The sequence below is a fragment of the Nicotiana tabacum genome, chromosome 22 (genome assembly GCF_000715075.1).
Source record: "Nicotiana tabacum cultivar K326 chromosome 22, ASM71507v2, whole genome shotgun sequence".
Taxonomy (NCBI): domain Eukaryota; kingdom Viridiplantae; phylum Streptophyta; class Magnoliopsida; order Solanales; family Solanaceae; genus Nicotiana; species Nicotiana tabacum.
In genome coordinates, this window is record NC_134101.1 from 228,596,121 (window position 1) to 228,620,616 (window position 24,496).

Here is a 24,496-nt window from a genome sequence, read left to right on the forward strand (position 1 = left end):
CTGTTGTTTTGTTTGAATTTGGAAGATAAGGTCAACTCCTATTTTCTAGCACTTTGATAATACTACTGTATCAGTGTTGATCTTCTCAGCTAGTTTGGTTATTGTCGATTTTGCATCCATGTATTTGTTTGACGTAAAATATTTTATTATCTTTGGTTAGTTGGAAACGCGAGTTTAAGTTGAAGGCCTTTTGATTTATTTGAAGGTTGCTGAAGAAGTACATGATTTCTCTTTGAATTTAAAACTCATTATTTAGAAAGTAAACAACAAAAGCTATGGAAATTGTTAGCTAAAGTTGAAAAGTATTGCTATTTATATCATTGTGTCCTTTAGATGTGTTTTAACGATGTATTGTATGTAGTTATCAAATTAGTGCCTTTATTTATTATATTAGCAGTTAACTTTTAAGATGCCTGAATGATGTATTGTATCGTATATCTACTTGTGAAATGACCATGTTTCATATTATTAAATCCTATGAATATTCTCACGATATTTTGTCAATAAAGAATTTAATATCTTTTGATCTCTTCTATTTTGGTTTCACCTGAACCTATGTCAAACAATTTTGATATGCTTGTTTTCTGCACATATTGGAGCAAATGTTTACTTTAGCAGTAATGTACCGCAGATGTATCCACAATAGTTCTCCTATTGAAGATGGTTTTCCACAATATATTTTGTTCATAATCCATAGTCCGCGTTAACTAAATTTAATCCTTTAGAAATCGAGGCGTGCCATTAGTTGAATTTTCCATGGCCCTCGCAAATTTGAAAGTGCGTAGTTGCTTTAGGCGCGTTATTTTAATAATTTATCTTCCTAAACTCGGGTGCGCATTTATGTGACCCAAATCTAAATTTCAACAATGTTGGATAAAATACATCACGGACCGCGGATGCATTTATGTGACGAGGTTCAAGACGTGTTTTAGATGATGTTGAATTTTTCTTAAAAAATTAAATAAAGAAAAACGGTTTAAGTTAAAATTTGCACATAGGTTTAAACATATACTAAAATCAGATAATAGGCCAATTATAACAGTTGAGCGACCGTGCTAGAATCACGGAACTCGGGAATGCCTAACACCTTCTCCCGGGTTAACAGAATTCCTTACCCGGATTTCTGTGTTCGCAGACTATAATACAGAGTCCGATTCGGGATTTGAACCGGTGACTTGGTACATCATTAATTATCCCAAGTGGCGACTCTGAATTTTAATTAAAATAATCTTGTTTCGATTGTCACTTAAATTGGAAAAAACTCTCTTTATTATACCCTCCCCGGGGTGTAGGTGAAAAAGGAAGTGTGACATGCATCATGTGCATTTAACTTTGGAGACTCAACACAGGGGTTGGGTCTGTCTAGGATAGGTGCACCCAAATTAAAAGACTATCCTGATACATCTTACGTACTACTTGCGTATTTGTCTATTTCCGCTTGCATGCTGACTGACTTCTAGAATAGGGATAGAAAATGAAAAAAAAATGAAAATCGAAAAAAAAGAAAAGAGAGTGAGAGGTAGGTATTTGAATTACCCTAAAATTCAGTTGAAATTTTGAAGAATAAAAAGAAAAGTCATTTCAAAATAAGTCATATTTTCTTTTGTTCCGTCAAAACTGAGCAGAACTACGTGGGTCTGATTCTCACCGGATGTGAGATATATAGGCAAACCTCATCGGTTCCGGCCCCCAATTTTCAAAAAATTCAAACAAATTCGTTTACTTCTTTCTTTAGAATTTTTTTTCTTTGAGACCCCAATTTTTAAAAAATACAAAAAATATTTTCTTTTAGTTGCTTCTCAAAATCAAAAAAATACAAAAATATTTTCATTCTTCTTTCAAAAATTGAAAAGAAAATCCAAGATTCAAAAATACTTTCCTTTTCTTTAGAAGTACTTCTTTCCTAACTTCAGAATAAAATTTATAAATGCAAAAATATTTTTCTTTCTTCTTTAGAAGTTTTTCTATCGAAATTCAAAAAAAAAACAATAAAAGTCAAAATTCAAAAAAAAAGGAAAAAAATCTTTCTTCTTTAGAAGTCTTTCTTTGCAAGAATGCTGAAGAAAAATCAAAATCCAAAAATATTTTCTTTCTTCTTTATAAGTCTTTCTTTTAAAAAAAGTGAAAAAGAAAAGAAAATTCGAAATCCAGAAAAACATAAATTTAGTTTATTTCCTTTATTCCTAATCTTCCCGAACTACGCAAGATCCGATTCATGTTTCCACATGATACGTAGACAACCCACATCAGGTTCGATCACCATTAAAAAGAAATGAAAAAAATGAAAAAATAAAAATATTGATAATAATAATAAGGACCGACTGAGTCCATTCTAACATGTTTTGTTTTGAATTGTGAAGAAAGTTGAGGTGGTCGGTTTGTGGTAAGCTGGAAACACAAGATCCAAGGAAAAATAATAACTGACATCGAAGTTGTTACAAGTGCTCAAGAGACTCAGGGTCAGAGGGTGCAACAAGAGTCTACTGTGTTTGAGAAAAATAGAATACTGAAACAGCAAATGACCGAAATGTGTCAAGCATGGTCCAGTGGTCAAGAACAGCCTCGTCATGAGTCACAATTTGCTACACAACAAGAGCAGTACCACTCTCCTGAGTACCACTCGTACTCGTTTGATCTTCCTGCAAACATTGAGAAGCTTGCCCGAAAGATGGTACAAGAAGAAATGACCCAAAGAGTGAAAAGCATAGAACAACAGTTTAAAAATATGCAAGGATTGGCAGGTCAAAAGAGTGTTGCCTTCAAAGATCTATGTATGTTCCCCGATGTCCACTTGCCGCCTGGTTTCAAGACTCCCAAATTTGAAAAGTATGATGGACATGGAGATCCTATAGCCCATCTGAAAAGGTATTGCAATCAACTGAAAGGTACGGGAAGAAATGAAGAATTGTTGATGGCTTATTTTGGGGAAAGCCTTACGGGAGTAGCCTCCGAATGGTTTATGGATCAAGACACGTCTCGCTGGTATGTCTGGGATGACATGGCACAGGCCTTTGTCAAACAGTTCCAATACAACATTGACATTGCCCCAGACCGCAATCCCTTTCAAACTTGAAGAAGAAACCAACTGAAAGTTTCAGGGAATATGCCATTAAATGGAGAGAGCAATCAGCTCGAGTTAAGCCACTCGTGGATGACCATGAGCTAATCACTGTCTTCCTTCAAGCGCAAGAGCCAGATTACTTTCAAACATGATGTCCGCAGTTGGAAAATCCTTCTTGGAAGCAATCAAAATGGGAGAAATGGTAGAGAATGGTCTTAAAATAGGCAAAATTATAAGTTAAGCAGTTTTTAAAGCCGCAACTCAGGCTGTCCTGGTTGAATCTAATAATTTTAGCGACATAAATAAGAAGGTTGAAGAAATCATGATGACATCAGGGTCGAGAAGAGGTCCTAGGAGAACATCTCGAAGGTATGAGCAGCCTCCTCAAGTTTTCCATGACTCCCCTAAGCACTATTATCCACCTCAGAACCCTCAATACTCTGTCGCTGCACCTCAGTATGTTGTCTAGCCACCAAAACACCCTAGAAGGCGAGCACGAGCATCACGAAATCTCCAACAGCCTCCACAAAATTTTCAGATGCCCTATAACCCACATCCAAGCCAGAGGTATAAAGGGGAACAAAGGTTGAAAGATAATTTTACACCAATAGGAGAGTCCTATGCAAGATTATTTGAGAAGTTAAAGCATTATGACATGATTGCACCTATTCCTCCAAATCATGTGGCCCATGTGTGAGAAGCTTTGACCCTTCTAAAAGGTGTGAATACCATTCCAATGCACAGGGGCACAATGTTGAAAGTTGTCGGGATTTGAAAAGAGAAATAGAAAGGATGATGCAGGAAAAACTGATTGTGATCCAAGACAGTGATATCCAGAATATCGTGCAGAATCCTTTACCTGCACATCATGATACACACTTTGTGGGGATGATGCCTGGTGACATGGAGTATGAGAATACTCTCGGGAACTTGCTAACTGAAGTTAATGATGTTGAAATTGGAGAAGGCTCTGTTGATTCTGATGAGCAAATTTGTGGCTAAATGCCAAGTCTAGCAATTGAAAAGTCATTCCCTCCTCACTATGAAGGAATCTTGGTAGCTTGTTTTGATGTTTTTTCTATTATCTGGGTTATTTCAGGGTTGTGATCCAGATTTTATTTGTTTTATTGAGTTAAACCCTTCTATCCCTCCATTCTGTTTGTGTGAGTCTTGTCTGTCTGTTCTGTTGCTATTTTCATTATTCGGGTTATTTTAGGGTTGTAACTCGTATTTTAGGTTTCTTATTTAGTTGTAAAACCCTTTAATCCTTTACTCAATAAAATATAGTTTGTCCTTTTGTGTCATTCTGTTCCTAGTTCTTTTCTCGCTAGTTCTAATGACATGACATGCATGCAGAAATTGTGGCCAGATATTAGGAACTGATTTAATCTGAAATACTAAGAAAAAAAATACTTTTGAGAATGAATAAAGAGTTGGAATACTTTGGAACTAAGGTCGAGTAAAATTCACCTTCAAATCATTGTGAAGATCGGGCTTGAGGATGTTTAATCAACTGAAGTTTGTTGGAAAGTTTGTCACTAAGGGATGAAAAAATGTCTTGTGACCACGGCACACCAAGAAGACATACATGTTCGTCAATGTTGTGATCGCGAAAAGATACGATGTTTGACGTTCTTGAGGTTGGGAGGCCCTTTTTCTGTACCCAAACACTTTATATCCTTCGTTACCCCTTTTGAGCATGTGTTATTTTCTTTGATTACCCTCTTTTGGAATCAAATTTAGAGTAAAAAAAATCCATGTCCCAAGAGTACAATTGGGGCAATTCTTAGAAAGTTCAAAAAAAAAAAAAAGATTTGTCAAAGGTCCATGCCCCAAAAAATAGGAGCTGGGGCAACTTGTTTTGAAAACAAAAGAAAAAGAAAGAAAAAAAAAAGAGAAAAGAAAAGAAAGGAAAAAACAACAGAAAGAAAAATGAAAAAATAGTTAGGTCAGATGTTTGAACTACGTTAGACCTGATTCCTTAAAAAAGGATACGTAGGCAGCCTCACGGTTCGGTCCAGTTAAATAAGAATTCAAAGAAAAAGAAAAAGAAAAATTCAAAAAAAAAATCCCCAATAGCTAAAACTGGGGCAAAGATTTTATTTCATTTTTAAAAGAGTCGATTCCAAAAGTTGTAAGTATACAACCCTGTCATCTTTAGTCTGTGTTGAGCTTCATGCCGGCCTTTCGTCCAACCCTACCCAAAAACCTTCCAAATAAAGACCTCCCGATATACCTTCAAAAATGCCAAGAGAAGCATGCAATGAGCAACAGTTGTCACGCGACATAGAACACTATCAAAATGCTCGCACAAGAAAAGTGAAAAAAAAAAGAAAATAAAAAAAGATGAATGAGAGAGTCTTACTAGTGAAAACCTTTACGGGCACTGTAAGGCAATGGTAAGAAGAGATAAATAAATGAGAGAGACTTGTTGGTGAAAATCCCCCAGGGCACCACTAGTCGAAAGCGAGTCGTGAAGTTGATGCAAAAAATTGACATAAACAAGCCCGACTTCAAAGGTCATAAGAATGTTAAAAGGGAAGATTGGATTAGTTTGATAGATCAGGCCGTTGAGTCCAAAATGCATGTCATGATCATTAAGGCTAGTTATTGAAAAAAAAACTCTTCCTTGTCCTTCCGACAGGGGCATTTCTTGTTGATACTTGTTTCTTTGCATCATTGTATCCTTCACTCTGAGTTGGTCCTTGTCAAAACAAGTAAGAAAAGACTTCAAAATCTGCTACCAGCTTTTCAGTTGCACAAAGTAAATTTGGCCAGCACACTCAGTTGTTACTTTCAACATGACTTGAGGATTCATGCAAAGGCTTCCCCAGAAGACTCTTGTCAGCCTACTTGGCGCAAGCAAAGATAACTGGTGATTCTCTCTGACAGACAAATTGCTCAAAAGCAGGAAATCATTCAAGATATCGGAAAAAATCACCTAAGCAAAGATCTCCAATTGGGATAAAGCTGTTGGAGCTGCAAATACAAATGGTATTGGTGTGAAACAATCAGAGTTGGTGCAGAACAAAAGTCTTTTAAGACCGACTCAAGCTTATTGAGCAGAAGCCAAGCCGCCCAAGACTCAAGGCCACAAACCGACCACCATTTTTAAAACTGACAAATTTTTCTTTATATGAACAGGAACAAAGTGGTGCAAGGAAAGTGATTCAAAAAGAAAAAAAATGATGAAAAAAAACAACAACAAAAAAAAGAGAAGAAAAATAAAAGACGAGAAGAGCCGACAAAGAGAAGTTTCTCAAATCTTTGCCTTTATTTATTTTTCTATTGTGCATAAAATCTTGCCATTGATTTTCACATTTTTCCTCCTAGGATAAAAAGTCTTAGTCTTATGGATTTTCCTCCTAGTATAAATCTTAGTCTGATGAATCTCTCTCCTAAGATAGAAAACCTAGTCTGATGAATTTTCTCCTAGGATATAAATCTTAGTCTGACGAATCTTTCTCCTAAGATAACAAATTAAAAGACTTAGTCTGATGACTTTTCTCCTAGAATCAAAATCTTAGTCTGATGAATTTTTCTCATAAGATAGAAGACCTAGTCTGATGAATTTTTCTCCTAGGATCAAAATCTTAGTCTTGAATCTTTCTCCTAAGATAGAAGACCTAGTCTGATGAACTTTCTCCTAGGATCAAAATCTTAGTCTAATGAATCTTTCTCGTAAGATAGAAATCTTAGTCTGATGAACTTTTCTCCTAAGATACCAAAAAAGAAGTAGAAAAAAAGGCCTAGTCTGATGAATTTCCTCCAAGGATTAACTCTTAGTTTGATGAATCTTTCTCCTAAGATAGAAAATCTAGTCTGACGAATTTTCTCCTAGGATATTCTGAAAAAAAAAAAGGAAAGTCTAGATTTGAAAAAAATGGGTCAATTTTTAGTTTTCTTAAGTTATCAATATTTAATTTTCTTGAAATCAAGGGCCCCGCCACAATTTTTTTTATAATATTTGTATCTTTGAGCATTTTTATAACAAAAAATATTTTACTTTGCACTTCCTAAATGTGAAATGGTCAAAATATGATTTTTTTTACTTTAAGTTGTGTTAATATTGGCAATGAAGTTCCATGATGTTGCTATATGTAACACTTAATATTATTTTGACTAGTTGTTATTAAATATAATATATAATTAAGTTTTTGGGTTTCCAACCTTTTATATTTATCTAAGAATATTTAGTAGTTGGGTAACCATTTTATTTCATATCTATCCATAAACTCCCCATTTTTTCTACTCTTCAAGACAAAGAAGAATAGCTATCCATCTCTCTCTATCTCTCTTTCTCTCTATCTCTCTCTCCCTCTCCTTCGTAGAAACTAGAATCTGAAGTTTCATGAACAAAAAAAAACTATGGATTTCTACTAAATCAACAAGCAAATTTCGTTTTTGGTGAAGATCAAGTTGCTCCTCTTGGTAAGTTTCTAAACTCATTTTTATACTAGACACCTACTAGTATGTTCTATATATCTTTTTGTACAGAGCTCCGATTTAAGTGATCAGGGACTTTCTGGAAAGGTATTTCATAAATCTATAATTATTATGAAGGAACAAAAATTTAGTTTTGTTGGTATTTACCTGAAAAAGGATCAGAAAGGACAGGGCAGGTGCTGTCCAGATTTCCAGTTTTAGAAATACTCCATGTACTGCTGTTAGTAATTTTAGCATAACTTTTTGTTCAAAATTGATGTGGAGGTGATTTAAGATGTTCCCAAACGGTAAGACATAGATCTACACAACTTTTGTGAAGACTATAAAGTCTAGTTTGTCCGTATAGATCTTCAAAACTGAGTCACAACTCAGAATAATGATACTGTTCAGAATTTCTGTTTCAAATGTTTTTGGGTAATTTTCACCAATATCATGTTTAGTTTGACTTGGTAAATCACTGAACTTATTTAGATATTTGATTATGTATTTAAGGTATATAAGCCCTTGAAAAAAAATCAAAGGGGAAGTGTTTGAGGAAGTGGACAGATTTGGTTTGTTTACGGCGTAGACGATACGAACGTCCCCAAGTTGTGATTGAACTGTTTTGTGGTAAAACACCAAGGTTTGTGTATAAACTTGTACTCTTTTTGCTTGCTGGAATATGTTGAAATAACTTGATATTTTATTTTTCTTGGCTTCAATTTATATTGTTATATTCGTATTATATCAAGTATTGTAAGATATTTGCTAAATCGCCCATTCGTACGGATTGTTTGATCATTTTGCATTCTTGTTGAGACTTTGTGCTTCTTGTAGAAGTGACTTTGTACTCATCTTGGCATGCCTATTGATTTGGATCTTTTGCCATCTTGACTTTGGATTTGTAGTTCGTCTTGAATTATGGAACTTGTCAGTGTTAAGTACGAACTAGGAAGCCAGTTTTAATATGGTTCTTGATTCTCTTGTCTATTGGGTTTTGACCCTACTTGATTTGGGGATTCGGTCCATCTTGATATCTGATTATGCTTAGTGTGATGGCATGACGTACATATTGGGCGAAAAATGGATATTTGGTATACTCTCTTAAATTGATAGTATACACTTTCTAGACTCTTGAACATTGTTATTGATATTTGGAAACACTTCAAAGTTTGATATTGATATGTTTGATATATTTGTTCACTTGTTTTAAATTATGTTAAATTGAGCTAACTATGACTGAAAATGGGAATTGGAGAATTTAATGACTCAAAGCCTAAAGTTTATACGCCACTAAGCTTTATACTTAGCAATAATTGTTTTCTATCGTAGGAAATGTTCGGGATGAAATCTGAAGATGGCCAAGGTGAAGTAAACTTTTTGGGAGAATTTATGGAGATCACACTTGCATATGCACCTTGGTTTGCATAGTTTTTGGACATGTACATGATATACAGGATATATATATATATATATATATATATATATATATATATATATATATGTCACACTTATGTTATTTGGAGGCTTGTTGGATTTTAAAGACCAAAATCTTGTAGCTTGAATTTGTAACCTATTTTATTGTATTAGAGTGTTTTAATAACTCAAGTCTTGTAATATGCTGAATTTACACTTTGTTTTGTAAATATGTAGAAAAAGGAGAAAACTAGTTTCTTTTTTTTTACCCGATAGTTTGAAATTTATGTACAATACAAACTTGTAATGATTTTGAATGATTGTATAAATCTGTTAGGAAGTTGCTCTAATCTGTTGATTAATCAAGACGGGTTATATCACCATATGTTAATATTTTGACATTGTATTTCATTTAAAATAAAATTATGGTGTATTTTCAAAAAAAAAAAAAAATATTGCACTTTGAACCTCTTCGCATGAGCCTACTTCCGCTACTAAAGTTATTCAGAATACTTTTTATTAATATCTCTTTTAATATTTGTAAGTAGGAAATTAGATTTGTTTCCTAAGTAGTACCCTCCCAAAGGGGTTGCTACACCGCCTGGAGAATAGGGTCAGTCTTTACTTTAGTCAAGCTTAGTTTATAGTTTTCCTAGTCTATTCTTTAGTTTACTCTCATCATTGCATCAATAGTACAAGTGGTTTATAATTTTGCTAACAACTCACAAATCTTCCTAGTGCAAACTGGGGCAGCAAAAATTTCTTTTGTTTTGACTGTTTTGTTGTAATCAGGCACCCACCTAGAGAACAAGGGAAGACACCTCAAGTTTCAAGGGAAAGTAGTTTCAAAGGAAGACAACTCGAGTTTCAAGGGAAAACAGTTTCGAATGAAGACAATTCAAGTTTCGAGGGAAAATGGTTCAAGGTGCACGGGAAAACAGTGTCAAGTAACAAGAGAAGACGATTCAAGTTCAGCAATCAGGCGCCCACCTGGAGAACAAAGCAATTCAAGCGTCGGTAATCAGGAGCCCACCTGGAGAACAAAGCAGCAATTCAAGTGTTGGTAATCAGGAGCCCACCTGAAGAACGAAAGGAAAGCAGCAATGTTCGATAGTTGTGACACTTGCGACTTGGCCATATGAGTGATAATGTATTGTCTTTGTTGATTAAGCAGAATTTGCTGAATGGGTACAAAAATCAAGTTTTGAATTTTTGTGAGCATTGTGTGTTTGGTAAACAGACAAGGGTAAAGTTCATCAAGAAAGCCGAGCACAAGACCATAAACAAGTTAGATTATATACACTCTGGCTTGTGTGGTCCAAACAGAGTTCCCTCCAAGAGTGGTGCTGGGTATTTTATGACTTTGATTGATGATTACTCAAGGATAGTGTGAGTGTATTTTTTGAAAACAAAAAATGAGGCATTTTCGACATTTGTTAAATGGAAGACGATGGTTGAGAGGCAGGCGGAAAGAAAAGTTAAGCGTCTTCGAACTGACAATGGATTGGAATTTTGCAATTCTGAGTTCAATAATTTCTATAGCAGGGGGGGCATAGTGAGATACCTCACTTGTGTCGGAACACCACAACAAAATGGTATTACAGAACGTATGAATAGAACTCTTTGTGATAGGGCACGAAACATGCTTTCACACTCATGTGTTAGCAAAGATTTTTGGGCTGAAGTAATCAATACAACTTGTTATTTGGTCAATAGATCTCCATCCACAACTATTGAGTTCAAAACTCCTTTTGAGGTATGGTCCGGTTTGCCTGCTGATTATTCAAATTTAAGGATATTTGGTTGTCCTGCTTATGCTCATATGAGGGATGGAAAACTTGAGCCGACGGCAAAGAAGTGCATATTTCTAGGGTATGCAACTGGAGTGAAAGGTTATAGGTTATAGTGCACAAATCAAAAGACCCCAGGGCTAATTATCAGTAGGGATGTAACATTCAATGAATCTGCCTCACTGGACAATCAGAGGGAAAAGGCAATAGTAGAAACCGATCGTGGTGTCAGTGACTGCATAGAGCTAGAAATTGAATCTCCACTAGCTTAGCCCAGTAGTTCTAAAGTAGAGGAATTAGAGGAGGAGCAAAATATTGATCAAGACGATAATGTTGATGCACCTACGCAACAACCGTATATCATTGCAACCGGAAGAGAGTGATCAACCGACCGCAAAGGTTTGCAAACGTAGTTGATAGGAATCTTCTTGGATATACGAATCCTGTGGGATTTGCTTTGGTAGTTGCAGAGACCGCTGATGCGTTTGAGTGTTATAGCTATCTAGAAGCTATTCCGGGTACATAACCAAATCGACGGATTAGTGCTATGGCTGAAGAGATTGAGTTTCTTAACAAGTTTAGGCGTTGCCTAGACTTGGTTGATGTGTGCGCCAATGAATAGAGCCCTTGCGAGGGCTGAGGGTAAGGTAGAGAGACGTTGTTCCTGTTGATGAAGAGAATTCAAGCCAATGGGAAGATTTGTTATTTGTGGCTTGAATTATTTTCTTGTATTTTTAGGAAACCCATAGTCCCTATAGGTTTAGGAAAACTCATTGTCCTAATAGATTTTGGAAAGGAAAACCTATAGTCCTTGTCAAATTGAGAAACCTTTCTCATATATGGTTGGGACCTTTTTGGATCTATATATAGGGGTTGTAGTTGGAGATTCTATAGATTGTATGATGTTTTTTTTTCTCATTCATAGTGGAAAACTTTCTCTGCTTTTGCCCAGAGGATTAGGCTTAGCCGAACCTCGTTAAATCCTTGTGTTGATTTTTCTTCTCTATTTGCTTTGTGTGTGATTGTGTGCTAGTTAACTCACGATATTGCGCAACACAGCTAATTTTTTTGTCTTTGCTGGGAAACCTAAAACCTACGGTCTCAACCAGAGGCAGGCATATGTAGTAATTAGAGGGTTCACGGGCACCCAGATAGTTCGGCAAAATTTTCGTGTATACATGTATATGTCTTTAATGATAGTGATATATTAGTCGCGGCACCCGACATAAAAAGTAGATTTTGGTTGAATGTAAAAGTGCATCCGTAACCTTTAAGTTGTGGATCTGCCTCTGATCTCAACCAACTTTATTGACCACTAAACCATACTATTGGGTACTAGTAATTCGTTCTTCAATTTCTTTGTTATAGAAATTGAGTAACTTCATTTTGTGTTGATCGTGGATTAGTGGATTCGTGGTATAGGTATTAGCAGGGAAAAACTGAAGTCTATATTAACCTTTTCTACGTAAAAGGACTCCAATATTTCTGGAAACATGTTAATGATTGGTTTTATAGTGCAATCTCCAGTTTCTTTTTCTTGTTAATTTTCTCCAAATTATCTGTTTCAGTAATTGAAAGGATTGCCATAAACTATTGATGGCAAAAACTTGCTATTACAAGCATAATTAATCAATTTACTTAAGTTAGTAGAATTAATTTAGGCAATAGTTATCATAACTTTCCTTTGAATTTCTTCATGATACATTGTTTACCTGTAAAACGGTACAGTTGAATTTGTACGTGATCTATAGACAAGTGAATCGATTTGATCCCAAAATGAAAATAAATTAAAGAAGAATGTAAGACTTAGCATTGAAATTGAGATAAAACAACAGAAATCCTGGTTCCGGGAGCAGAGCTTCCGAAGGCCGTAATAACGATATTAATAAGCAAGAAGATAAAATATTATTGAGCTTTGAACAATATATAGCATAAGCTTGTCAGAAAATTCTTCTCTGACAATAGCTGTTGAGCTCACTATTTTTAGTTGTTTCTAGGATCAAACCCCTCTTAAATGACAATTATGGGGGCCATTGAAGAATATGTACCGATAAGCAATGAATGTTATATTCTTTGTAACGGACGACGTACTTAATGTTATAGAATATTCTACATTAAATGCTATTAGGTAGCATGCATTTATTTTATCTTTATGAAATCATTCCCTTCGGAAACAAACAGGATTGCTGTCTTAAGACCTAATTTTCATTTGCCTTGCTTTCCATCTGCCTTCGGCCCCACATATCGCTGTATTATGTGAGCATTTAATATGAACATATTTTACCCTATACATACATGTTGAATTAGTTGGTTGTTTGTGCATTATACATGGAACTTTTTATGCTTGGTTCTGGATTCATTTAATCATTCTTTATTATAGCTCAAGATTTTCAGGCATAATAATTATTCATTGAAATAATATGAGGGTAAGCTTAAAAATGGACAAAGCAGTTTATGAACATTTTTTGGTAAAAATAGCATGATATAGCCAGTTTTCAGACTAGTCATTCAAAAATAGTCAGCGTTTCCCAAAGTTAATGAAAAATAACCACTATTTTGCTGCAACAAAGACCGATCCAGCATAATATACTGGAGTTCGGTGCACCTGTGTATGAACTCCAGCATATTATGCTGGACCGGTATACTTTGCTGGCTCCAGTATAATATACTGTAGACTGGAGCACCGGCGCTCCAAACTCCAGTATATTATACTGGACAATTATATTTGCTGGAACTCCAGTATATTATGCTGGAGTTCTAGTGTACTTATGTTGGAACTCTATCATATTATGCTGGAGTTCCAGCATACTTATCCTGGAACTCCAATATAATATGCTGGAGTTCAAGTATACTTATGCTGGAACTCCAACATAATATATTGGCGTATTTTTCGGATTTTGAACAGTGTTTTCGCTCAGATTTATCTTTACATGAAAAGTAGCTAAATTTCGATTACTTTTAAAATTGAGCTATTTTTGAACGACCAGTTGTAAATCTGGCTATTTTTAAATTTCTCCCCATTTTTTGTTGTTGCTTATTTTAGTGTTTGATAAAATAAAAAAGATTCCCGCCATGCATGGTCCTTCATCATACCTCATCAAACAGAGACAATACGTTTTTAAATGAACCCTTATTATAGTGCGTGCTTCAGGGGTGCGCACGCAGGGAGGAAGTTTTAGCTTGATGCAAATGGCTAAAATATCGTTTGCTTTATATGATTATTAATTAAATAAAATTATTTTATATATCAATCCTTACATTTCCGACAACGGGTGAAGTGACAACAAGTGATTTGTTAGAATTATTTTCATGATCAATACTTGAACCTGAAATCTCTAGTTAAGGGTGTAACTATTTTAGCAATCTTATCAGAACTCTTGATGGTGATCCCATTGTTTGTTATCTCATCACTAATTTTTTTTAATGAGTCGGGGAAATTACAATTGCCAACTAAATGGATTTTGAGTGACTTAAATTCTTATCCTTACTATATGACTTGTAGTTGCATTATTGAGCTCTTAAGGAGGAGGGCAAATCGTGCGGTAAATTAAACAGTTATAATTTGCTTGTAAATTCTATATGTTGTAATTTCCATACGAATATTTTGTACCATTTAAGTATGATTTTATTTACAAACTTTAGTCAGACTATTAAATAAAAAATTGTATTTATTAAATATAATTTTATTTATAGTACAACAATAACAATCGGTTGAATTGCACAAGTGGAGTTTGGGGAGGATAGTGTATTACGCATATCGTACCCTTACCCTAGGAAGGTAGAGAAGCTGTTTCCGATGACTCTCAGCTCAAGAAAGAGAAAAGAACTAATGAAATCATTTTATATAATTAGTATAAAATTAAAGGAGTAGAGACATAAATTAACTTGTATTTTGGTCAATTCCGAAGTAAAATCATGTGATAATCTACTCCTTTCAGGTGAATAACTTTCAGGGTACCCATTATATATATAAACAAACTTATTTTCAACTCAACAATTCTACTTAAATATTTTCTTATGCATATAATTAATCTTCAGCGCTTGGTGTTTGAAACTGATCTAGAACTTACGTCCCGTGATAAGAGTGTAACATGTGATATATGAGTTATGTGCATGTTTTGCCGCAGAAAAAACTAATATTTAAATGAGAAATTTTTTTTAGTTTTTTTTTCGAATTTTGAACATTATTTAGTAAATTTTTGAATTTTTGATCACTAGTATTTCTGCACCATAACCGAAAAGATTATCTTCTTTCTCGTGAGAGATTTACGGGGTTGGTCTAAGATGAATGTCCCAAAAAATTACATTATTTAAAAACTAGCACTCGGACCCACATATAGTTATTGCTCTCCAATATTTTTCTGTCGTATTGGTAGAGTTTATGCTACTTTATTTATCTGTTAAGTTGTCATCAAAGTCTACCAGGTTGGCATGCTTTTGCTCTTCAAGAATTTCTCTACCAAATTGGTAGAGTTTATCATATATTTACTCTACTTATTTGTTAAATTGTTTATCGAAGTCTACCCGATTGATATAACTTTTACATGATTTTAACAAAATATTTTTTAAATTTGGAGCTTCAATCTCGATCAAACCACGTCAATCTGCTTCAATTGATCTCAAATTTGAAATAAAACTTTCGAATACTAACACAAATAATTCCCAATCACTAATTTAGCCAGATAATACCAAATCAAACGACTCACGTTATTTTCTACAATACTTTTTAAGATCCAACAATGAATTTTTGAGCTTTTTACAATAAATCACTAAATTTATATTTGGAGTAAAAATTAAGCATAAATTATCAACATTCAAATAGTTTTAACAATAATGGATTATTAATCTTCTATTTTTCACCGCTAAATAAGTTTTTAAGTTTTAAATATTAAAAAATTACGGTGTTCAAATAAAAAATAAGAATATTTTGCTAAAACCGTAAAATTCTCGCTTCATTAAACAAATGGGCCGGCCCCATCAACTAAAATCATACACATATGGACATTTCTCTCGAAATTATAGATGAATAATAGGAGAAAAGCAGTTTCAAGATTTGAACAAAAATACACTTGATACGTGGATTCCCCATACGAACGACAACCAGTTCCCTGTGTTTTTCATTAATTCATCCTCTTCTTCTGCCAGGTAATACCCATCTTTCTCTTTCTTCCTTTTTTCCAATAATTTCTTTTCTTTCCCCTTTTTTTTTTGTGAAAAAAACAATTATGGGTGTCTGTTATTCTGTCATCTAGTAAAATAAAAATTTCTTTGAGCTTTCTGGGTTTTTATTTGTTTCGTTTTACTCTTGATCCTCTTTAAATTTGTGTATAGTTTGTATTGTTCCTTAATGGGTCTGCATATTTCTTTCTATTATGTTAAATTGTGAACCAAACTAGTATTCTGGATTTGTAAAGCTAATTAAACTAGTTTGAGATTAAGACGTAGTAATTGCAATTTTAGTTGCTTTTGTGTCTTGTAATTAATTTGGGTTCAGTGGTTATTCTATTTTTATTTTGATAAGTAAAAGGGAAATTTGGTGAGTGAAGATTCATATAGCCGACCTCGAACTTGTTTGAGACTGAGGCTTGGTTATTGTTGTGGGATAAGCAAAAGGGAGTGTTCAGTGGTTATTCAGTGTATGTGTGTGTGTGTGTGTTTTTTTTTTTTTGTGTTTTTTGGGGGGTGGGATGGGGGTGAGGGTGGGGTTATGGAAGATTTTTCCAGAAAAGTGAAAGCTTTTTGGTAGTGAAGGTTGCAAATATGGTAAAAATCTTTCCTTTTTGGAATTGGGCCTAAATGGATATATAGGATTTAATATTCATATAACTGGTTTCAACTTAAATTGAGCCGAGGGTCTATCGGAAACCACCTCTCTTCCTTTACAAGGTACAAGGTAAGGGTAAGGTCTGCGTGCATACTACCGTCCACTTGTAGGATTATACTGGGTTTGTTGTTTGTTTGTTTGTTATAACTGGTTTCAACTTACTTTAAAGGGGGTTTAGAGAGGCTGATCTTCCAGCAAAGTTGAAGCTTTTTGATAGTGAAGATTGCATATACGGGTAAAATCTATCTATCCTTCTTGGTCTTGACGGGGAAATGGGGCTGAAGAAGAGCAGAATAGATATGGATTATGGAGGATTTATTAAGTTGAATTCAACTAGTTTGGGATTGAGTCAATTTTTTATTTTTTTTCTAGATAGGTAAGGGATTGATGCCCCAGGCTTTGGTTCAGTAGTACGAGCATAAGTAATGTGTAGGTTAGGTGAAAATCACGAGTTGGAACCATGTTGCGGTCAAAAGCTTGATATATAAGTAGAGAAGGGTATGGGGCAGGCCATTATCTACCAAGTCTCGAGCCGGTGCCAGCTGGTTCTTGGGGATTTCTCGATTATACAATAAGGGGTTAAAAATTGATGTGTGGTTAATTGATTGATTGGTTGTTTTGGTCTTAATGGGGATGATCAAGAATGTATTTTCTTTTATATTTGACCAAAAGTGTTATTTTTCAACAGAGTAGGTTTCCATTAGGGGTTAAGGTTGGAGGTTTTGATGAATGGGGATTCAGACCATGAATCTCATGGGAGTGTGCAACCATCTTATTTACACTATTGGGCAGGCAAAAATTATGGTTTAACCTCACACTTGACGAGGTTGAGAACCAGTTTGTTGATTTTGATAAGCCTCCGGGCAGCATGAATCTTGATGAGTTACTAATGAGTGTGTGGAATGCAGATCTAAATCAGTTTGCTGGTGTGGATATTGATAATACCTCCCCTACCGACTTCTTTTCAGCATCAGGCTAGCTTAACTCTGGCAAAGGCGATTAGTAGTAATACAGTTGATAAATTGTGAAGAGACATACAACAAGGCCAAACGGTGAGAAATCTCGACGGCATGAACGGTCAAGAGAGAAAGCCAACTCTTGGTGAGACAACTTTGGAGGACTACTTGGTGAAAGCTGGGCTTTTCAGTGCTGATGCTTCTTTAGGACATACGATGTCATTGGATAATCCTACGGCAGTGCAAAATTTTGTGCCTCCAATAGGCTTGTCACCATCTCCTTCGATTGATGCGCTATCAGATACACCGTTCTCTGGTCGGAAGAGGGATGCTACGGACATCGATAAGACCCTTGATAGGAGACTAAGGAGAAAGATCAAGAATAGAGAGTCAGCTGCACGCTCTCGAGCCAGAAAACAGGTGTGCTGTCCACTAATGTTTTGCTCGCAACCTCAGTTTGCATTTGCACTTCACATTTTAATCTATTATTTGCATGGTGTAGGCTTACCAGAATGAGCTCGTGAGCAAGGTCTCACTTCTGGAAGAGGAGAACATGAAGCTTAAGAAAGAGAAGGTAGGGATCCTCTCATCATTTTTATGAGGCTTCAACCATTAGTTATATCTTTTAAAGAAGGATTATTTGTTGTGTTATTGGCTTCTGACTTCATTCATGAGCTTAGCAAGCTGATTTATTACTCCTTATATTCCCTGTGCCATTTGTCTTCAATAACAGATTGGAGATCTCTGATGATCAATAGTTTATATTAAAGGGAACAGTTATTGACTGTAGAAAGATGAATCGTCTTAGAAGTGAGATAATTAATATCTGAAGGACTACTGGCTTTGTACTGGAATTAGAGAGGTCATCAATAAATAGGCTTGTAAAGAATGTGGAGTTACCAGAGGAATACTCAAAATGTGGAAAAGGTGCTGAGCCTAAATCATATCAAGCATATCCTGTATTTTTTTTAGTAACTCAAAAAAAGAAGTAAAGTAGACTGGTAATGGGTAGCAGTTTATGTCTGAAGTACATACTTTAAGCTACTTCTCTCTTGTTAATGTTTTATCAATAATCTAATAGGTTTTCCCTCAAACTAGCTGTGTATCAGTAATCATTCTAGAGTTTATGTATCTCTGTGATTGGCTAGCTTTCTTTGAATAAACCTTGTGATTTAGCATGGACCCCTAGTTCATTTTTTTTTTTGGGGGGGGGGGGGGAGGATTTTCATCATCTACTGTCTAGGCAGAAAATGGGTTTTCTTTGGGTAGAAAAGTCACATTTTCATTTGCTGAGTTTCTGCTTGACATGGATTTTACAAGGTAAAATGAATAAATGATGAGAGCTTTGTAATCAACCGTTTTTTTAAAAAGAAAAAAGGAAACTGTGTAATGAGCAGCGATATGTGTAGCTGCAAATATTCCAGTTTCAACCTGTCATTCCTAAAAGTAAGCTGATTGATATATATTTGGCACATGGTGCACAAAATGGTTTATTTGTTGTGTATTTTGCTTGGAAATGTTAGAAACAGCCTCTCTGCCCGTCCACGGTAGGGGTAAGGCTGCATACATCTTACCCTTCCCAAATCCACTTGTGGGAATACACTGGATTGTTGTTGTTGGTGTTGGTGTTTTATTTTGCTTGGAGATGTAAATTGCTATAATAGTCCCTTATTTTCAACTTGGTCCTTTTATATGACGGTGGTTTCCGGGCTAGTTTGTGTTCACCTCAATTATTCCACCTTATCTTTACGACATTACCAAAATATCTCTTCAACTTACCACAACGGTTTTTTCCAAAAAGGACTATTTTTGCTTTCCCAGTTAAGGCTGGCGTAAATGGTCAAAGTATCTACTAAAGATACTGCATAGAGGAATTGCCGATGAGGTGTGTGTAATGGAAAGCCTAGCACCAATATCCACTATGTACCTTCGTTAATGGAAGCATGATGTTTGTATGTCACTGTGAGTGGAAAGAACTCTTAAGAGCTGATATAAAAATAGAGCAAAAAATAGAAGGCCATATAAACCAAAAGCAGTAAACAATAAAATCTATTCATGCTTGTTTGTAGGTTGCTCCCTTGGTGTTTTTGTTTGGATAGCTTTGAGAAATTAATATTTTAGGTTCATTAATCCTCATGTCGTTGGTATGTTTTGTCATTTGTTTTTTTAAAACAACAACAATAACCTAGTAAAATCCTATCAAGTGGGGTCTAGAGAGGGTAGAGTGTATGCAAACCTTACCCCTACCCCGAAGGATTAGAGAGGCTATTCCCGGGAGACCCTCCGCGCAAAAGGCAAACAGAGATGATAGATGCTTACCAGCAACAGCAACCAAAGAGATAATAATATCAACATTGTAAGAGACAAAAAATAGGTGGAGAAGGCAATAACAAAAACCGTTACTAGTAACACAATACTATGAAAACGGGAAAATAATGTGAGCACAACATGCGCCACTAGCAGACTAAGACAAAACACTATCAGACTACCCCACCCCCGGCATAAAGAAGAAGAACGCTCGACTACCCCTACCTTTCAACCCTAATGTTCGACCTCCACGCCTTCCTATCAGGAGCCATGTCCTCGGAGATCTGAAGTCTCGCCATATCTTGCCTGATCACCTCGCCTCAATATTTCTTAGGTCACCCTCTACCTCTTCTTACGTCTGCCAAAGCCGACCGCCCACACCTCCTAACTGGGGCATCAAGGATTCTGCTCCACACGTGCCCAAACCATCTGAGCCTTGCTTCCCTTATCTTGTCGTCCAAGGGAGCCACACCCACCTTCTTCCGAATAACCTCATTCCTAATCCTATCCAGCCTAGTGTGCCAGCACATCCATCTCAAACCTCATTTCTACTACTTCCAATCTCTGGATATGCGACTTTTTGACTGTCCAACACTCGACTCATACAACATGGCCGGTCTAACTACCGCTTTATAGAACTTACCTTTAATTTTTGGTGGCAACTTTTTGTCACACAGGACTCCAGTTGTTAACCTCCATTTCATCCACCCAATCCCTACTCGGTGTGTGACATCCTCGTCTATCTCCTCATTTCCCTGGATAATTGACCCAAGGTACCTGAAACTTCCTTTCTTGGGTATCATTTGTGAGTCAAGCCTAACATCCACATCCTCTTCCCCCCGTTACGTTGTTGAACTTATACTCCAGGTATTCTGTCTTAGTCCTACTCAACTTGAAACCTTTAGACTCAAGGGCATGTCCCCAAACATCCAATCTCTCGTTAACACAGCCTCGCGTCTCATCATGTTTTTTTTTTTTTTAAAATAAGACTAAATATACGTATAAAAGCAAAATATCCTTAGTTTGTATTGTTCATCAATATGCCATGCTATGGCAACTATACCATGTCAATATTTATAAGAGCACGCCATTAACAGAGGTAGAGTTAGTTGCAGCACCGGCTTCATTTGAAACAGTACTTTCGACGTGGAACATGAGTTTAGATTGAAAATCTTGCGACAAATAGTAGGTCTGAACCCATAATTTTAAAACTACAATAGGTTCAATGCTAAGAACCTTAAAGGTCGAATGATAGAGCTGAAATCCTAGTTCAACCTCTGGCCGTTAAAGGAAAAATGCGAATGCGAAGATCAGTTAGTTTACAAGTATAGAAAGGTCAATTTAGGCATACTAAAAAAAGATGTCATAAAATGGAACCAAGGGAGTTGTTATGCCTACATGTCGTTTGGGTTGGAAAGGTAGGTTCAAACTTGGTTTTAAGTCCCCTTTCCCCTCCAAAGTCGATCGTAGTGATAGTGTGAAGGTGTCCATCTCTCTAGCTTAACTTGGAAGGTGCAGAGGTACATATTCCTCAAACTTCTGGTTAGTTTGTTGACCATTTTGCTTTTTGACTATGCTCTGAAGATGGAGGATAAAATGCATCACCATTGATAAGGAACCACCTTCGAAATTTAACGTGAAGCACAAGCTAGCTAAAAAACAAAACCACAAGCTAGCTTAGTACATATGTGATTAGCAGTTGCATTAGAGCAGGCATAAGATCATCTTTTAAATGCTTTGAGAATATTATTTTATAGGTAATGCTTTGAAGCTCTCTATTATAAATGAAGTACCCAATTATCCAATTGATGTGCACTTAGGTATGTGGTTAAAAGGATTGTTTGGCATCACCAGTGTCTTTAATAAATTTAGTGGAGTGGGGGTGGGGGGTTGGTTTAGAATATTTTGCTTTTTACCCTGAAAAAGGATTTTATGCTTTATCATTCTGTTGAAACTCTTGCCTTTTTGAACAATTGGCGCGATGGTGAGAAGTGAATGCTCTCTCTGATGATTGATGTGGCATTCTTGCAAGGACGCTGGTGGACTGATGGTCGTATAGGGTTGTAGTACACAGTGACTAAATGAGTTGGGCTTTAATGATTTCCTTATTGCTCTCCTAATGTGGGAGAATTGAGTTACACTTTGGAAATTCCCTTCCCTTCTTTCTTCCTCGCTTTGTTGGTAAAATGATATTTGCTTCCTTAAATTACTCTATGCAAATAACAGAAGGAGATGCAGGAAAAAGCTGGGGAAGATGTCAAATGGAAATTCAATCTAGAGTTCCCCATAATTCTTTCTCTAAATTTACGTTATCGTCTAACAGTCGTCAGTTCATAATTGTGTCAGCTTTTGGTTTCTATTCCATATTTCCATGTTGGTTTGTTCCTTGCATCAATGCAGCCATAATGTCCTTGTCAGTTATGAAGATTTCTGCTCAAATTTGGTCTCGTGATAGTTTGGTTACTACCTTGCTTGCACTATAAATATGTGACACCCCAATTGTGTTTGATCAATGCATTTTAGAACGTTTGGTGTGTCAAAAGGTGTTTTACTTTACTAATTATGGTCCAAAAGTAGTAGTCTTCTTGGGGTTATGGTGCATGTTGACCACTTCACCTTGATCCCGATCTACGTAAGAATTCATGTGCTAAAAGAGCCTGACAGCCTAGTCGTACTAGTGACTAATTACAAGTAGCCTAAAGCTGTAGGGGTATTGAATCATGGTATCTGCCAAATCAAGGGCGCTGTGGTGTTGTGTTGGTGCCATAGGATTGGCATTCTAAGAAATTGGATTTTTGACGTTATACTATACATGTTTGATATTCCCTTTCCAAGTATTATATAGACATAAGTTGTGTTTATAAATCTTTAAAAAAGTAACTAGTCGTACTAGTACCTTTCTTCATGCTTTAAGAATTTCCAACCCATGTCTTTCATAATTGATTTATGGGAATTTTGTGAAATTTTTATTTTTGGTTGAAAACTATGGTATCCTGGTCAGTTTGCGCCCACCTTTACTAATTCCACAGGATACTTGCTACATCCCATCAACGCAGATGGTAATTTTGTCCACCAATGCTTAGACATATGGGGTTTGTCAAAATTCTACCCCAATAGTATTATTCAATCAATACTCTTTCGTATCATTTGTTACAGCGCATCTGCAGCCAGGTTAGCTGCTTTGGCCGTTTTTGCTGTTTCCTTAGTACTGATAACATTAAGCATTTAGTGGACGTTGATATACATATTTCTTCTGGTGTATTAATAAGTCTTCCTATTGTTTGGTGCATCAAAACTAGTTGCTCTATGCTCTGATCTTACGTGATGATGAGGATCCTTTTGCCTTATCTAGTTTCGCGCCGACTAAGATATTTGGATAAGCACCTGTTTCCTGTGGATGCCATTGTTGAGTTGTGTCGCTTAGTAATCCAAGTATGGCCATTCAGAACCAATGGACAAGTTTGTATCCTCGGATTGTAGATAGCTAACTCCTTTTTTCACCTCGAGGATCTGGATTATGACTTTCCTCCTTTTTTTTCCTTGTAAAGTTGTGTCAAGAATGTTGCAAGACATGCAAAATCTGAAACAGTGGTACATTATAACAGCCATCAGTTTTTTTGTTGACGAAGTCTTGCTTAAAATGGCCTGAACAATTTTGCTGAGATCTTGGGATCTTGTTTTATATGTCCTACTCAGTTTTCTAGATGTCTTGTCACTAGGGCTGATCCTGCATAGTGGTATATATACCAGTCTGAACTTAGCAAAACGCGGCACATTTACATGTTATAAAAGACACCTTTACTACATCCGTTCCTACGCGTCGCATTACATCTTGCATGGTTTTCTTTAACCAATATGTTACTGAACTATACCTTGCAGGAGCTAGAGAAGATGTTATCGGAGTTGTCATCTGAACCAAGATATCAGCTCAGACGAACGAGTTCAATTTGATGAGAGTGCTTTCTCTAGTTATTTTGCAGAAGTTACTGTAGTTTTGATAGGCATAGGATTGTGTATCCTCTATGAAAGTTCTTAGAAGTTGGAGATAGATCTTAGCTTGTTCTGCTGGTGATGTGCTTTGCTTCCCACCCATAACTTAGTTTTTTGTTTGTTTGTTTATATGTATATGTTATGGATATTATTATTTAGAAAAACTGATAATGAAATGGACAGGAAAATGGACTCTTACCTTGAGTAGAAAGAGAAATCAGTGTCTTTTCACTTGGTAAACAAATCCGGATATTAGGTTACACTGTTAAAATATGACTGAATATATATATATATATATATATTGTTTGTGTGTGTATTTGTGTGAAAGATCAATTTGGCCTATTCTGCCATACTTTTTTTTTTAGCCTGTCGAACGAAATTAATTCCAGAAGCTAGCCAACATATACAAAATATATACATTAATTGTGTATATAATATGTATATTTATCTTAATATACAGAACATATATAGTTGCGTATTATTTTGGAGGCCATCCCAACAAGGTAATTATCCCTAAATATTTTCATGCTTTTTTGATAGGATTCATAATTGTAAATATTTTTCCTGTCAATCTTGCAATTCTACCCTTTTGGATGGCTCTTGACAAAATCTCTTCTTTAGAATAAATCGTACTCCCTCCGTTTCAATTTATATGAACGTGTTTGACTGAGCACGGAGTTTAAGAAAAAAATGAAGATTTTTGGAATTTGTGGCCCTAAACAAGTCC

General features: G+C 35.7%; 1 protein-coding gene across 8 annotated transcripts; it reads left to right on the forward strand.

The window, feature by feature from the left end:
* Window positions 1-15,680: 15,680 nt before the first annotated feature.
* Window positions 15,681-23,964, forward strand: LOC107775329 (ABSCISIC ACID-INSENSITIVE 5-like protein 3). 8 transcript variants are annotated; one of them, XM_075244145.1, is made up of 6 exons: window positions 15,885-16,591; window positions 16,686-16,751; window positions 17,205-17,342; window positions 17,425-17,892; window positions 17,975-18,046; window positions 23,659-23,964. In XM_075244145.1, the coding sequence occupies exons 4-6, from the start codon at window positions 17,587-17,589 to the stop codon at window positions 23,728-23,730; spliced, it is 450 nt and encodes a 149-aa protein (XP_075100246.1). In that variant the 5' UTR covers window positions 15,885-16,591; window positions 16,686-16,751; window positions 17,205-17,342; window positions 17,425-17,586; the 3' UTR covers window positions 23,731-23,964. The 8 variants fall into 8 exon arrangements, with proteins under 8 accessions (XP_075100250.1, XP_075100248.1, XP_075100251.1 ...); XM_075244146.1 differs by having other exon boundaries at window positions 15,885-16,585; XM_075244147.1 differs by lacking the exons at window positions 15,885-16,591; window positions 16,686-16,751 and adding an exon at window positions 15,688-15,837.
* Window positions 23,965-24,496: the final 532 nt, after the last annotated feature.